The sequence below is a fragment of the Pimephales promelas genome, chromosome 11 (assembly GCF_988280905.1).
Source record: "Pimephales promelas chromosome 11, fPimPro1.hap1.1, whole genome shotgun sequence".
NCBI classification, from domain to species: Eukaryota; Metazoa; Chordata; class Actinopteri; order Cypriniformes; family Leuciscidae; genus Pimephales; species Pimephales promelas.
Genome location: NC_142779.1, coordinates 30,584,495 through 30,600,079, shown reverse-complemented (window position 1 = coordinate 30,600,079; position 15,585 = coordinate 30,584,495). Strand labels below are relative to the sequence as shown.

General features: G+C 39.7%; 1 protein-coding gene across 1 annotated transcript in view; it reads left to right on the top strand.

Annotated features, from left to right (window-relative positions):
* mcu (mitochondrial calcium uniporter) overlaps window positions 1–15,585 on the top strand; it is a 126,898-nt gene that overhangs the window by 87,273 nt on the left and 24,040 nt on the right. Inside the window, exons 3-4 of the mRNA XM_039673355.2 lie at window positions 8,188–8,251; window positions 14,345–14,515. Coding sequence (XP_039529289.1) covers window positions 8,188–8,251; window positions 14,345–14,515 — 235 coding nt within the window. The remainder of the gene's footprint in view (window positions 1–8,187; window positions 8,252–14,344; window positions 14,516–15,585) is intronic.

Sequence of the window (15,585 nt, the reverse complement as noted above, 5' to 3'; positions counted from 1 at the left end):
TGAGTTCTTTAATGGCCTAGTGATAGATCTTTTGCCAAGCGTGTCAGAGGTTACAGGTTCTACGTTTTTTCTCTCTCATCAAAACTGAATATGTTCATCAGTGGTTACAGTCTATATGAAGCAGGGACACGTTTTGTGCATTTTATTTTGTGATTTCACTGGAATGAATAGAGAGTCTCCACAACTGCGATAGATTGAAGAGCGCGTCCGAGTGAAGACTGCATGCGTGCCGCCACAAGAGACACTATTTATCCATGACACCGATAGCAGCGGACACGAGCGCTCAGCTTGAGTTCAAAAACACATTTTAGCTCTAGATCTCTTATTTGATGTACATTTACAGTACATGCACACTATGCAACATTTGTACCTTAATATAACAGCTTCATCAGGCTGTGAGTGCGTATTTACGACAGTAAAGGCCATTGCACACTGAGTACGACATTTTCGTATGCGTATTTTCGTGTTCGTCAGCCTAAAAATTCGTCACGCATAGAAACGCATAGTATTTATTAAACCTTTGCGGGAAAAAACGCAAAAATACCAAATGGATTCGTCAAGCAGTGAGGATGATTTTTGCCCTCTCTCTTATTGAAAAGAGAAGAAAGAGAAAATATTACGTCCATCCAATCCTGAAATTGCGCCGAGAGGAAGGAGCGTTCCACCTTATCAAGGAGTTGCGAATTTATCCTGAGCGATTCAAAATTTACCTCAGAATGTCAGTGGGACAGTTTGATGCTTTGCTAGCGATTCTGGAGCCACATATTAAAAACAAGACCACCAATTTCCGTGAACCAATCGATTCTGAACGGAGACTGGCAGTGTGTCTGGTATGGACCAGGTATGGACACACACACACCCGCGCGTGGCCCGGTGGAAGCGCTGGGCAGACAGAACAGCTAGGCTGTTATTGTGTATATATTGTGTATATATTGTGCCCAAATAATACATTAGTTATCGAATAGGCTGCTCAATCACACCTTATTTGATCCTAAATTTCAATCTGACTGAAAGGGGAGGTTTATTAATTTCATAATCCAATATAGAGAAGAGAACATAAACACTTGATCGAATTGAAAACCGAAACTGAAAGCACGGCGCATAATGTGCAATGATTTGAGGACGAGCTCCCTCCGGCCCTGAATTGTCAAAAGACCTCTCAAAATGCTGGCTCTGGATGCGAAAAACGCAGAAAATCGAACCCGATCCGATTAATTTTATGACGGACGAAAGTTTCGGAGGCGGTGTGCAAGCGTGACTGACATAACGTGAGGTTGAATTTTTTTTTTTTACGTGCGAAAATTTCGGATGCGAATTTCGTACTCAGTGTGCAATGGCCTTAACATTAAATACAAGTACTCCACAGCGACTCTAGGGGTCGCTGTTTGACAAAAACGGAATTCCTGCATAGTGTGCATTTAATTGGCGAAACTGTGAAACTAGCTTCTTCTCCAGGAGCTCTCATTGCAGCAGCTTGGAAACATTGTTGACAATGACAGGTCCTTAAAAGCTAGTTCTCCTTGACGCTCAGAAAGTGCAGATGCCAGTTCAATATGATTGGATCAGATGCTTTAATTATGCTGGCTTTTGCCATTTAAATGTGCTGAATACATCAGACGGTGTATGAGCTGTCTGTTGTGTCGTGTGTGAATCCGACACTTCTCTTTGTTTGTTTAGGTAAAGCTAAAGCCTGTTGTTTTTGTCTAAAGCCCCCTGACACCTTTTCACATATAAGTCGTAATAATGAAAGCACACATCTCCCTCTACTGAAGAGGGATTGACTCGTTATCTCTTCATTACTAATTAATGACTTTCCTCATCAGAACTGCAGCGACCTCCAGTCTCTTTCCCCCCTCAGGATCCATGATTCACTTATTAAACTCCTTCGGGCCATTGGGCTGTCTGTCAGCAGTTATTTGCCATGTCAGATCTGCTCTCATCATTGTGTTTGATTGGCACTGGCGTTGTATTTGGACATATTGTGGCGTTTTATCGCCATTGTGACAATCGAGCATTGTGTTTGCGATGACAGTTAGGGCTTTAGATCTATTGAACCAGTGACTTCCAGTTCTCACTGCAGCATTAAACGCTCCAAATGGACCTTCATCATCGGTTGCATGGTATCTCAGTGCCACTTTAGTGTCAGTTTGAATCTTTAATTAAATCAATACAAATCGATATTTTTCCCAGAGATTGAATTCTAATAAATTAGCCTTCATTTGGTGGTACATTGGTTGAGGCTCATGAAAAATTCATTTGTATTGATTCCCACCAAATGCCCCTGATTCAAACTGTGGGGTTTTGTTGTTGTTGTTGTTTTTTTAGATCTATTTACAAAAAACATTGCCATACACTATAGAGAGATTTTAATAAGTTGGACTGTACATAATATGACAGACTGAAAACCTTGGCTAAAAGACTAAGAAGTATTTTCTGACTAATTAGGGTGTTCAAACTTGGCATGTTTGGTTGGATTGAAACGAACCCTGGTGAGATTGCTCTGTTAGTGCGATTTATTGGGATAAGCGTGAAGGCTGCCATCTGAACTCTGGTGCGCACCAAACAAGCTGACTGAGACAGCTGAAAAGATGGGTCTTGGTCCGTTCCAAGCAAAGTGATAATTTGAACGCAACGTGGACCAAAGACATGTAAACAAACCAAAAAACGTGAAGTGATCTCACAAGATGCGACCCTAAAGGGCAGAATGCTCAAGCATACCTGCTTTTTCTCATCATAGATCACGACCTCATCTCCTCGCATCTTCATTTGTGTGTGTGACAGAGGGATTCCTCCTGCTAATTTGCACATGTTATAAGCTCTTCACGAGTTCTGTGTAGGCTACGCACAAACAATGAGAGCATTTATCCCAACGCAAGACTTTTCAAAATATGACGCGCCCCCTTATGGGCCACGACCACCTTGTTGGAAACCGATGGTCTACATGACTTGTTTGCAATATTCCAAATCTTCTGAAGCCACAACAAAGAGATTGAAAACTGTTAGGGTTGTTACTCACTAATCTTCTGGCTCAAGAATCAGATCTGTACTAAAGTACCATTCAGGCAGATTGTGTATACTATGGATGGACTAGATTCATGATACATTTTATTTCCACATTGAACATGCTTTTGGTCATTTCCCATCCACTTCCGTTGTAGTGAAAAGAGTGACCAGGGTAAACTACTAAAGTTCACAAATTCATCTTTCGTTCCGCTGAAGAAAAGAAAAATAAATTCATGCAGGCTTGGAAAAATGTGAGGAGTAAATAATGCCCAGAACTTCATTGTGATCTCTTTCTTTTAAAGCTGTGGCTTTGAACATAACTAACTAACAAGTGGTCCACCATATCATCTGTTTTCCAGCTGATCATCATCATAAACCAGCTTCCATACTTGCCCTTGAAATTTCAGAAATGTTGGAATATTGTTTGTTTGTATAGATACACCAACTGGCAGTTGGGGTACAGTGCATTAATTATCCTTTCACAGATCTGGATCCTATGGTTGCACCAGCCATTCATAAGTTCTTACATAATTTGGAACAAAGTTAACGCTAGAGGCTTTGGGCCGGATACCGCACATTAGTGTGAGAAGGCAATTCCCAAAAAGTGCAGATGGGAGTAGAAAGTTCTGTGCCTGATGTACTAACGACACGCAAATTAAAGAACACAGTGCCAGGATCATTTCTATAGTGACCAACACGATCTACCAAGAGAAGTGGAAATCTGGTTTAAGACTCAGTTAAATAATGACTCAAATACCAGTAAATTGACTAGCGTAAATCACCTTGGATGATTCATTTAAACACTCTCCTCATAAATTTTGTGTCTGGAAAGAAAACTCCTACAAATGCCTATGCAGTAAGGCCAGCTGCAAAAATAACTGTCCATGCCATTTCAGCACTAATTTTTCATTGCGTGTCTTTAAATCCTGACAGTAGGTTTTTAATGCCAAAAGAGGGTTTGGCGCTGGCTCAAGATGTTATTAAATCTGGCCCCTAGTAACTACTAAGTCGATTGTAACTAACTCTGCACTTTGTACCATTTGCTCTTAAGGCAGAACATAACTAGTAGCTCATAAGCACTCTATAATGTAATGCCTAGAACCTGACATTTACCATGGGTTATCCAGTAGCTACCATGGGTAATACGTGAGCTGAATTGTGTTAAAATGCTGTGAATGTGAATATTGCGTAACTTAGGCCTTGTGGAGTTGTGGACCAACTTGTGGACACGGGTATTTTTATAACCAGAGTTTTTCCTCCCGCGTTTAAAAAAAAAAGCATGACGTGGTAAAAGAACGGTTCTAGTCCAACAAAGAGTTGGTGCCGTTTTGGAACCAGTTCTCCTGGCCGAGAACCGGTTCTTTGGCTGTCGAAACACAAAGAACTGAATTCGCGCGCAGGCACCGGCTCCGAACCGGCTCTCAAAATGCTTTGGTGGAAAAGGGGCTATAAAAACACAAACACGCTATCAATCGCTGTCAAGAGTATGCCACACCAGCAGGCACCAGCATATAACCCTAACCGTAAAGCCACGTTGCCCAATCAGAAGGCAGATAACGGCGCACAATCTGACGTCAAACACAGCGGATAACGGCGCACACTCTGACGTCGCAAGGCAAAACCCTCGGTTTTACTGTCAACACGACAACACTGTAACCTGCGTTCTGAAAATCCTCACCCTGGTAAGGGTTTTCAAAAATGTGACCTGATGCTACGTTTCCATGTGGACGAACCGCGTAAAAAAAGTTATAAAAATACCCGTGTCCGTTTGGACAAGGCCTTAGTGCCCATTTACGTCAAAACTAGGCTTAAAGGATTAGTTTACTTTTCAAAAAACTTTTGCTGATAATTTACTCACCCCCATGTCATCCAAGATGTCCATGTCTTTCTTTCTTCAGTCGAAAAGAAATTAAGGTTTTTAATGAAAACGTTCCAGGATTTTTCTCCATATAAAGGACTTCAGTGGGAACCAAACGGTTCAAGTTACAAAAGAAACTTTCAGCACAAACTGCAAACTTGTTCAAAGGGTTTTAAACGATTCCAGATGATGAATAAGGGTCTTATCAAGCGAAACGATCGCTCGTTTTTAAAAAAAAAATAACAAAGTTTAAGTTTTATAAGATCAAACGCTCGCCTTGCTCTGTTCTGTGGTGCACGTTCGTGACACTCCTGTTCGAACTCGTTCAACAAAATGAACAAATCTTTTTCCGAATCAATTTGTTTGTTTCTTTCGCCGAATGAACCAAATAACTCTGAAAAAGATTTGTTCATTTTGATGAACGAGTTCGAACAGGAGTGCGTTACGGAACAGAGCAAGGCGAGCGTTTGAGCTTCTAAAACAAACTTTATTTATTTATAAAACGAGTGATCGTTTCATTTGATAAGACCCTTATTCATCGTCTGGAATCGTTTAAAGCCCTTTGAACAAGGTTGCAGTTTGTACTTAAAGTTTCTTTTGGATCTTGAACCGTCTGGTTCCCACTGAATTGCATTATATGGAGAAAAATCCTGGAATGTTTTCATCAATAACCTTAATTTCTTTTCGACTGAAGAAAGAAAGACATGGACATCTTGGATGACATGGGGGTGAGTAAATTATCAGCAAAAGTTGTTTCAAAAGTGAACTACTCCTTTAAGTGTAACTTACAAACAGCTGGTTCAACTGGCACCTGATCCCTTTTGTTTTGCATCTAAGCATGTAGGTTACAGTAGAGTGAGTCATTTGCTTACAGTTGGGAGCAAGTAAACAGTCACTTTTAACCAAAGCGAATCTATTAAAGGGACAATCCACCTGGAGCAACCAAGTGCTGATAGTTCATGACTTGTTCCACACTTGTTCGTCCCATCCCAAGCCGTGAGGTTTGACTGGTGCACCACAAGCGACTCGACGCGAGTAAATCCACTGTGCGTATAAGTGTTGTGGAGTATTTCAGAATGCTGTCAGGTTAGTGAGGCTCTGTGTGTGGGAGGAGAGTCCGTGTGTGGATGCGTGATGCGTGGGCGGAAATGTCGAGAGCTCTATTTCAGGAAGACATGGAGCGGCTTGTGAAACACGCTGACAGAAGAGTATGGATCAGACCTGTTCACCTCAACACTATACGGACACCAGGTGCACGCTTAAACGACCGCATCTCCGGACATTCTACACCCAAACACACTGCTGCTGTTAACTCGGCAAAATGTGTGTGTGCGTGTGATGCTGTGTATGGCAAAGGTCTCTTGAATTCACATGATCTCAATGCAGAATCCCCATTCAGTTTAGCCACAACCCTCTCTCTCTCTCTGCTCTCTTTATCTCTGTATTTGTCTCGCTCGTTGTGGTAATTGTGCTCTCCAGAGGCACAGTGGAAAATGTGATGTATTTTCCCTCGATTCAAAGCATGTGGGTCCCCTCTGGCTGCCTTTCACTTCAGAAACGCCCAACTGCTGGTTTGAGACAGAGGGTGTTCCGTCAGACTTCACTGGCCACGTGTTTTTCTGCCCAACCCTCATTTGCATACTTTGTTTCTGATATTTTTGTGGTTGTTGTTGCATCAAATGCAAGCAGCATTTTCAAAGTTCATATACCTTAAAGGGATAGTTCACCCAAAAATGAGCTTCAACCCCGTAAGAGCTTTGTTAATCTTTGGAACACAAATGAAGATATTTTTGATTAAATTTGAGAGCTGGATCACTGCTACAGTACATAGGCTCCCTAAGGGATTGAAACTTGACGGCCCAGAAAGTCATTGAAGAAAATGTCACTTGATAAACTTATAGTTGAGCCACTGTAGTCACATGGAATATTTAAACATTTTCTTCAATGACTTTCTGGGCCGTCAAGTTTCAATCCCTTAGAGAGCCTATGTAGCAGTGTTCCAGCTCTCAAATTTAATCAAAAATATCTTTGTTTGTGTTCCGAAGATGAACGAAGGTCTTACGGGTTGGTACAGCATGGGGGTGAGTAATTAATGACTTAATTTTCATTTTTGGGTGAACTATCCCTTTAAGTACTAGTTCACCCAAAAATGAAAATACTGTCATTAATTACTCTTTCCAAACCCGTTTATCTTTGGAACATAAATGAAGATATTTTTAATGAAATCAGAGATCTTTTTGTCCCTCCATTGACAGCCTACGCAACTACCACTTACTCTATTTCGCTCTTTAAATTTCGCTGAGCTGGTAAATGTGACTGCACCTTTAATGGGATAGAGCATAAAGGCATCATTTATCATCCTTCATGTTGCACTTTCTTTAGTTGAACATAAATGGAAAAATATTTTTTGGCCATTCTTTTCAATACAATCAAAGTAACTAGGGAACGGGAATTGTTCGGGACCAGTTTGGTGGACTGGATCAGTTGATTCATTGAATAGATCTGACTCAGATTGTCAAAATTAACTGTGAATAATGACTGGCTCAGTAAGTTTCTCACACTATGCTATCATATGAAGACTTGGATATATAGTGCAAAATGTCAGATATGGGCCACTTGTATGATACTTTTTTAGAGATTAATTTGTTTTGTGTTTTGGAGAATGACAACCCCTGAAAGAGTGATCTGTATATTCTATCAAAATGAATCTTTTTTTGTTCTATAGAAAAAAAGTCAGGTTACAGGTTTGGAATGACAAAAGTAAACAACCAAATTTCCGTTTGGTGTGAACTATTCCCTCAGCTAGTCCCTATTCCCTCAGCTAGACTTCCCTGACTACTGTTGTTGTTTCATTTATCCAACAGTTTGGCCCTCAGTCACTTTTGTTAAGTAAAAATAAGAACTTGAAATGGTTTAACAGCTTCACATTTTCCATGATTCAGTGGTTCCTGAATTAGTTCCGTGGTCCTCCAAACACGCCTCAATGTTTGTGTGTATCGTTTGTGTACATGTTCAGTGCCAACCCCCATCACATTACCGAGACAAAACATTTCCATTTATCCCCTAAAGGATTGTTTTAGATCAGACACACACAGCAACTACTCAAAATGAAAAAAAAAATCCCATCTGTGATCTCAGCACTGTCATATCTCACACTCTGCAGTCAGACAAGCCTGGGCGAATGGGGAATGTCTACGACAATTTAAACAGAGTAGATTGTGCAAGCAGTTTAGTAAGAATGTTTGTGTAGATGTACTGTTTAATAAGATTCAACAACAAATGACCTCCTTTTCTCTCTCTCTCTCTCTCTCTCTCTCTTGTTGTAGGGCTGGAAGGGCTCCCCCTCATGGCAGGGTCAAAGACTACTGTGTTCATCCTCTTCTACAGAAGGTGAGTGTTCATGTTCATGTGGTTTATTTGAAAGCAAATATATGTGGGTTTTTGCATCACTGAGATGGTTTACAAACTAGTGCTCTGCTGTAACCGCCTATTTATGGCTCTCAGAAGCGTGTTCTCCATTTGGTTTTCTCTTAAGACATTTCAGAAAATTGTTTAATAAAGAGTTCAAAGCCTTGAACCAAACCAACCAGCTAGCTCTGAGAACTTAGCATATACTCAACAAATAAAAATCGACATAAATATTTGAACATCTGGGAGAAAAGACGGAGTAACTTAATGTAACACACTTGGTTGTATCAATTGCAAGTGTAATCTAATTTAATTGAGTCTAATTTTTATATCTACTACTGTATTTTATGCTCTACATAATCCCAAAATTCCTTAACCAGTTAGCTAGCTAGCTAATATTTGGCCAGGTCAGACGATACAATATCAGTAAATTTTCTTTGCGTCACGGCGATCTGTCATCTCGTATGGTGTGTCGGTGGGCAACAACTAAGTCACGACAGAAAGTCTAGCATGTTTAAAAAAAAATTCTGGTCCTCTACGATGGGTTCCACCACATCTGTGAAGTTGAACAATAAGAGGACAGAAGCTCTTCCGTACACACCTTTCAAATATTTTGAAGCGAAAGAGAGATGTTGATATAGGTTGCTATTAAGTGAAATTATGCAATTATGCCTTTATGATGTTTCTTCGAGTGGAAACACAATAGATTGAAAAGAGATAAATGCAGATTATGGATTAGATCAATAGCCTCTTTTCCATCGCCGAGCTGAACGGTTCTGAGAACTGTAAGAAATGGAGCTTGGTTTGGTACGGCACTATTACCAACCATTCTCGGCCTGGACTTAGCACGTGTAGTGACATCACTTGTCTGTTGCCTGGCCGCCAAGCGTGCTATTTGAGCGAAGAGAACGCAAGTTCATTTAATGAAAAGAAACTGAATAAATGCTGGCGGTAAGATAACACGCTGCTTCTGTAGTTTGTTTATGCTCTTGTTTCCGGAAGTCAGTCGCTAGTTCCTATGACATCACGCACATTGTTAAAGATGATGAACAACGTGTAGTCTGACATGTTTAATAGTCAACATCGCATAGTCGGACACACTGACTAGCCAACCCGATCTCACGGGAATTCGTACGAATTTTACGAGGTGGCTAATTCGTAACAATTCGTACAACCTCACTCGTAGTAATTTACGAATTAGCCAATTCGTATGGATTCGTATGAATGACCTACCCCTGACCCCGCCCCTAAACATAACAGTCACGTGGGTTTAGACAAATCGTACAAATTCATACGAGTGATGTCGTATGAATTAGTAAGAATCAGCCACTTTTGAATCACTCGTACGAATTCGTACGAATTGGTCGTGAGATAGCGTAGGACTAGCTTAACAGACACAAATATTGTAAAGTCTGAACCTGGCATTAATCGACACTACTGTAGAGTCTGAAGCAATTCCCATTTCTACTTAGGATTGTTCTTCCAGATGTGACTTTTCTTCACTTTTTAGGGTGTAGTATAAGTAGGCGAATTGGGACTCAGTATGTTTTCCAAACAGGTTTTTATCATTATGTAATGTAGGATCTTTGCCTCATTAGTTGCTTTTACATGCACCCAAATTAGCCTCTTTTCCACAGTCAGGCCAAACCGTTTTTGTTGCTTAACTCGTGCCGATCCGACCTAGTCGGTATGGATATGGTTTTATTTTCCACTATGGGGAAAATCCTTGGAATGTAATTCAAATGCGTCAGTCATTGCTTGTGGAACGCAAGAGTTGTTTATTTTAATTTTATTATTAACTTGTGTTATCTTCGCTCAAGTAGCACACTTGGCCATGTATAGAAAAACTAGGGGCCAGGCAACAGACAAGTGACCAATCCTGAGTGGCGATGTCACTACACGTGGGTATGGCTAACCGTGCTTAGAAGTCCAGGCCGAGAATGGTTGGTAATGGTGCCGTGCCAAACCAAGCTCGAAAAATATAACTGGAATCAGTTCTTAAAGTTCTCAGAACCGTTCAGCCGGACGATGGAAAAGAGGCTATTGATCGAATCCAAAATCAGATTGATGGCTCAATCAGACTGAGAGCCTTCACATAAACACCTCAATCAATCCAATTGAGGTCAATGCGAATGAAATTTCGATCGGATTGAAATGGGTGTTGTAGACCTGAAATAATCTGATCAACAGAAAAAAAAAATTTGACTTTACTTAATCAGATTCAAAAATACCTTACACACTTATGAACATGCATGTTTGTTCACTTCTCTTACAAACTGGCCAGTGTAGGAGACTGAATATTTACTGTTTGCTAAAAAAAGCTCTTCTGACATAAATGTCAGCTTTCTCTTTAGTGCATTTCTGCTTACGGTAGCTCCGGTGACATTATCACGGTTGCTTTCTCTGATTCTGTGCACCATGACTGGAATACATGTAGTGCGCAAGTAAATAATACATGAATACAAGTTAATAAAACATTACAATTACTTCATGTAAACAGGATTTTTATTTCTGGATGACATATACCCAACATGTCAACATTTTACATTTTCACAAGTTTCTAATTTTGGAAATGTGATTTCACTTGGCATTCTGTTGCATTTTCCAAACTGACTTTCGGAGTTAGAATGGAATGCAAGTTTTGTTAACCCCATGCTGTTAAATGCCATAACTTAGCCGTTATCACCATTTATGAGCATTCAAAAATACATTATGTCTTATGATTAGTGTCATTAAGATGAATGAGAAAGCTGATAAATGGCACTCTGTCTACCTCCTCGAACTCAGCACAGCTCCAAGGCAGTGTTCGTAGTGCTTTGTGGGTAATGTAGTTTCCTTGTCCCCAACTATAGTGCTTTAGTAGACCTGACTGGATGGGTGAGGGGGTCAGTCTGCCTGGAGGAGAGCAATGCATCTCTGTGTCATTTAGATAGATTATACCCCGCAGGTTAGGAGAGGTGAAGACATAGAGACGAGTATGAATGCGGGCTGTTAAATCTGTGCACTGAGGAGAGAGTGATTTACCTCACAGCGGATTTTAATAACAGTTGGATCATGACACGCTGCATCAGAGCAGCTGATTCAAAGCTTTAATGCTGTCTGGGATCTTCTGTACTTTAGCTGGCTCACTAAAGACTCAGTTCACATACATCCTGACCAGTGTTGAGGAAGATAACTGTAACTCACCAGGCTACAATATACTCAATGTACTAATAGAATTACCTAATTTAAGCTATATATTTGCCCAATGTCTTTTCAATTAAATCTCTAAAATCAGAGGAGCACAATCTCATTTAGGGGAATTGCATCTTATAGTAGAACACACACTGTCTACAGCTAATAAAACAGAAAAGATCCTGAGTGATCATTGAAATAAACCTTTTGAATGAACCAGTTTGCTAAAATGAATCTTCCAATAGTAAAGTTAGTTTAAAGCTTTTCCCTGAAACTCATTCTGAATAAAATAAGTTCCATTTTAATTTGGGTTATAGATACCATCTTTAATGTTTTGATGAAATTTAAATAATCGAAAGGTTTTCTAATTAGTTGAATTTTTATTATGGCTGATATGCATTTTTTTTCTGTGTGATCCTTTTACATTTTTCGAAATTCTTTTATTTTATTTAAAACAAATTAATATGAAACTTTAATAATTTAAATTATGTTTTAAGATGCATTTCGTTTAATCAAATTAATTATTTTATTATTATTATTATTTGGTGCTGCACATCAGTTGTTCACTCAAGAACTAAAAATTCTTTCATTTTCTCACTTCTATGGAAGTCAATGGAGCCCATCAACTGTTTAGTTACCCCTATTCTTCAAAAATATATATATATCTTTTGTGTGCAGCCATTCATTTAAGGTTTGGAACAACTTGAATGCGAGGAAATGTGGAAGCTTGTTCCGCCACTGAATAAAAATAAATAAATAAATAAACAATTGCGACTTTTTATCTCAAAATTGCGTGATATAAGGTCAGAATTGCGTGATAAAGTCAAAATTGCAAGATATAAAGTCAGAATTGCGTGATATAAAGTCAGAATTGCGAGATATATAGTCGCAATTGCGTGTTATAAAGTCAGAATTGTGAGATATAAAGTCAGAATTGCGTGATATAAAGTCGCAATTCTGAGAAAAAAAAAGACAGCTTTTTCTCACAATTTTTCTCACAAAAATCTCACAATTCTGACTTTTTTTCTCACAATTGCGAGTTTACATCTCGCAATTCTGACATTATAACATATAATTGCGATTTTATATGTCGAAATTCGGACATCTTTTCTCAGAATTGTGAGATATAAACTCAATTGCAAGTTATTAGGCCAATTCTAAGGGGGGGGGGGGGGACTAACTTAGTATACTTACTAACTTATAACTTAGAATAGTTTATATCTCACAATTCTGACTTTATAACATGCATTTCTGACTTTATAACATGCAATTGCGACTTTATATCACGCAATTCTGACTTCATATGTCGCAATTCTGAGAAATAAAGTCAGAATTGCGAGATGTAAACTCACAATTGTGAGAAAACAAGTCAGAATTGTGAGATAAAAAGTCGCAATTACCTTTTTTTATTTTTCATTCTGTGGAGGAAACAAGCTTCCATAAGTTAAGTGATGATTCACAAAGATACACCAACCCGATCTCACGACCAAGTCGTACGAATTCGACGAATGATTAAAAAGTGGCTAATTCGTAACAATTCATACGACCTCACTCGTACGAATTAATACGATTTTGCTAAATCGTACATATTTTACGAATTGGCCAATTCGTATGAATTCGTACGAATGACCTACCCCTTACCCCGCCCCTAAACTTAACCATCACGTGGGTTAAGACAAATCGTACGAATTAGTACGAGTGAGGTCGTACGAATTAGTACGAATTAGCCACTTTTTAATCATGCGTCGAATTTGTACGAATTGGTCGTGAGATAGTGTTGGATACACGCAAAACATTCAGACTTCATATTTAAATAGCCTTTTTGTAGTTTAATATTCACATAATCAGAAACAAGTGTACATCTCATCTTATTCATTCCCTTTTTTCCATCCCCATTTTCTGCATAGTGGAAATCATAGGGTCCTAATGAAACTACAGCCCTGACAAATGCTCTTGGAGTCATAATGCCAAAGCCGCTGACCCATCTTTCGTCCCGCTCATTTCGATGTGAAAAGGCAGTTCTGAGAAAGAAATAAAATACCTCTGCACTAGCCCCTTTAACCGACTGGTCTCACTCTCAAACCAGGAATTCATTCTGGCGAAGCTGATGCAGAGCAAAGCCAGACTGTATAATACTAGTTTTCTCCCATTATAATCACTGAAGCTGTCTGCACTGGAAATTTGTTCAGCTGACACACATCCACTTCGTAATATGAATCTCATCGCACAGAGGCTGAGTCTGTCTAAAATGAAATCATGTCATTTAGATTTAGGAAGTGTAGGATTCATCACCATGGATGAGTGAGTGACACTCGAAAAGACTCCAGTCTTCATCATCCAGAGACATCAGATCTCACCGCAGAGCATCACGGACTCCTTAAACTTAACGACTGCAGTAATGAGGCAGTATAATGGGACGCTTGGTGAATACGGCTTACTAAGGGCTCTGGATCAGAACTGTACAGTCTACAGGACAGCTCGCACAGACTGTGATATAAACTGTGATTTACAATGACACCACAGTGGCCAGCTTTGCTGTTTGCTCTGGAGATCAACATAACTTGACCGGCAGGACCAATGTAATGCTGCAGTCGTGTGGTGAAAACTCCCATCATTCAACAAGGCTCTTTTGTTCCCCCTTACTGTCACTGCAATACTGCCCCCTGCTGGCCATCGACTCCTCTAAGGTCCCTCATAGACTGCTATTCACACTCTCAGCACTCCAAATCTTTCTTTGGCCATTTAAAAGTCTAAGAAACTTGCTTGGCTGTTGTTCTTTCGGTGGTACAGTTCAAAATCGTTCAAAGGCTCTAGTCCGACACTTGATAGCTAAAGGATACATAAAATGCTTGTGTGATTTGGTGACTACACATCTAACGACCATTGCTATTGTGTCCGCAGACGTTACGGTGGTGTATCAGAACGGATTGCCGGTGATATCCGTACGTCTGCCGTCCCGACGAGAACTCTGCCAGTTCACCCTCAAACCCTTGAGCGACAATGTGGGCGTTTTCCTTCAGCAGCTGCAGGCCGAGGACAGGGGCATCGATAGAGTCGCCATCTACTCTGAAGGTACAGTACATCTCTGGACACTACTGTGGTTTTCTTTGCATTATAAGCTGATTTGTCTGTGGATGGTGTGTATACAAGTACAGCAAAACTCTAACTGGCTAAAATCAGCTTGTAATATGTAAATGGGCAGATTGACTAAACAGGGCGAATTAGCATTAGAGGGTAACTCCAAAATGGCACAGATGGGAGTGAAAAGTTCTGCTCATTGATGTGTAGATGCGTACATTAAAGAACACAGACGCAGTCAGATCATTTCCACAATGACCAACGCAATCTACCAGGTAGCGTCTGGTTTAAGACTTGCTTTTTTGGGGCGGTAAATAATGGCGCAAACACCAGTACATTGACTAGCGCAAACCCAGAGATGTATAGTAACTAAAATGCTGTATCTGTACTCTACTAGAGTATTACTTCAGTAGATATTTTCGATGAATTTAATACTTTTACTTCAATATTTTTTTAATGTTCTGATAGTTACTCGTTACAATTATAACATTTTTACGAATCATTCGTTGCAAGTTGGCTTTCATGCTGCCTAAATCACACGCCAGTTTTATAGGGTAATGGTATTGATCGACACACACATTGACAACTAATGCAGGGGTTGCCCTCCAATGACATGTTTTTGGCGGCCGCCAAAGTAAATTTGTATCCCGCCAAAGCGCCTTATTTGATTGCTAGTTCAAACTTTCGACTGCTTTCTTTAATAATTACATGACACAATACTTGTATTTTTACTTTTAGTACTTTTTTTTTACTGAAATTAATTTTTGATATGTTTTAGCTTACCTCAAGGGCATCCAAGATGTAGGTGTCTTTGTTTCCACAGTATTTTCAATTTTGACATTTTTCAGTCAAACCGTTGTTGTCTATCAGTCATACACTGGAGGCAAAGGGGGTCCACCAAAAAGCATGCACAGAGAAGTCAAAATTAAACATGATTTGACATGACTCGTAAATGTAAGTACACATTGATGGCCTAAGACACGAAACGAGCGGTTTGTGTGAGAAAACGAACAGTATTTATATCGTCTTTACCTCTTGTAATCATAGCCATGACAAAATGATCT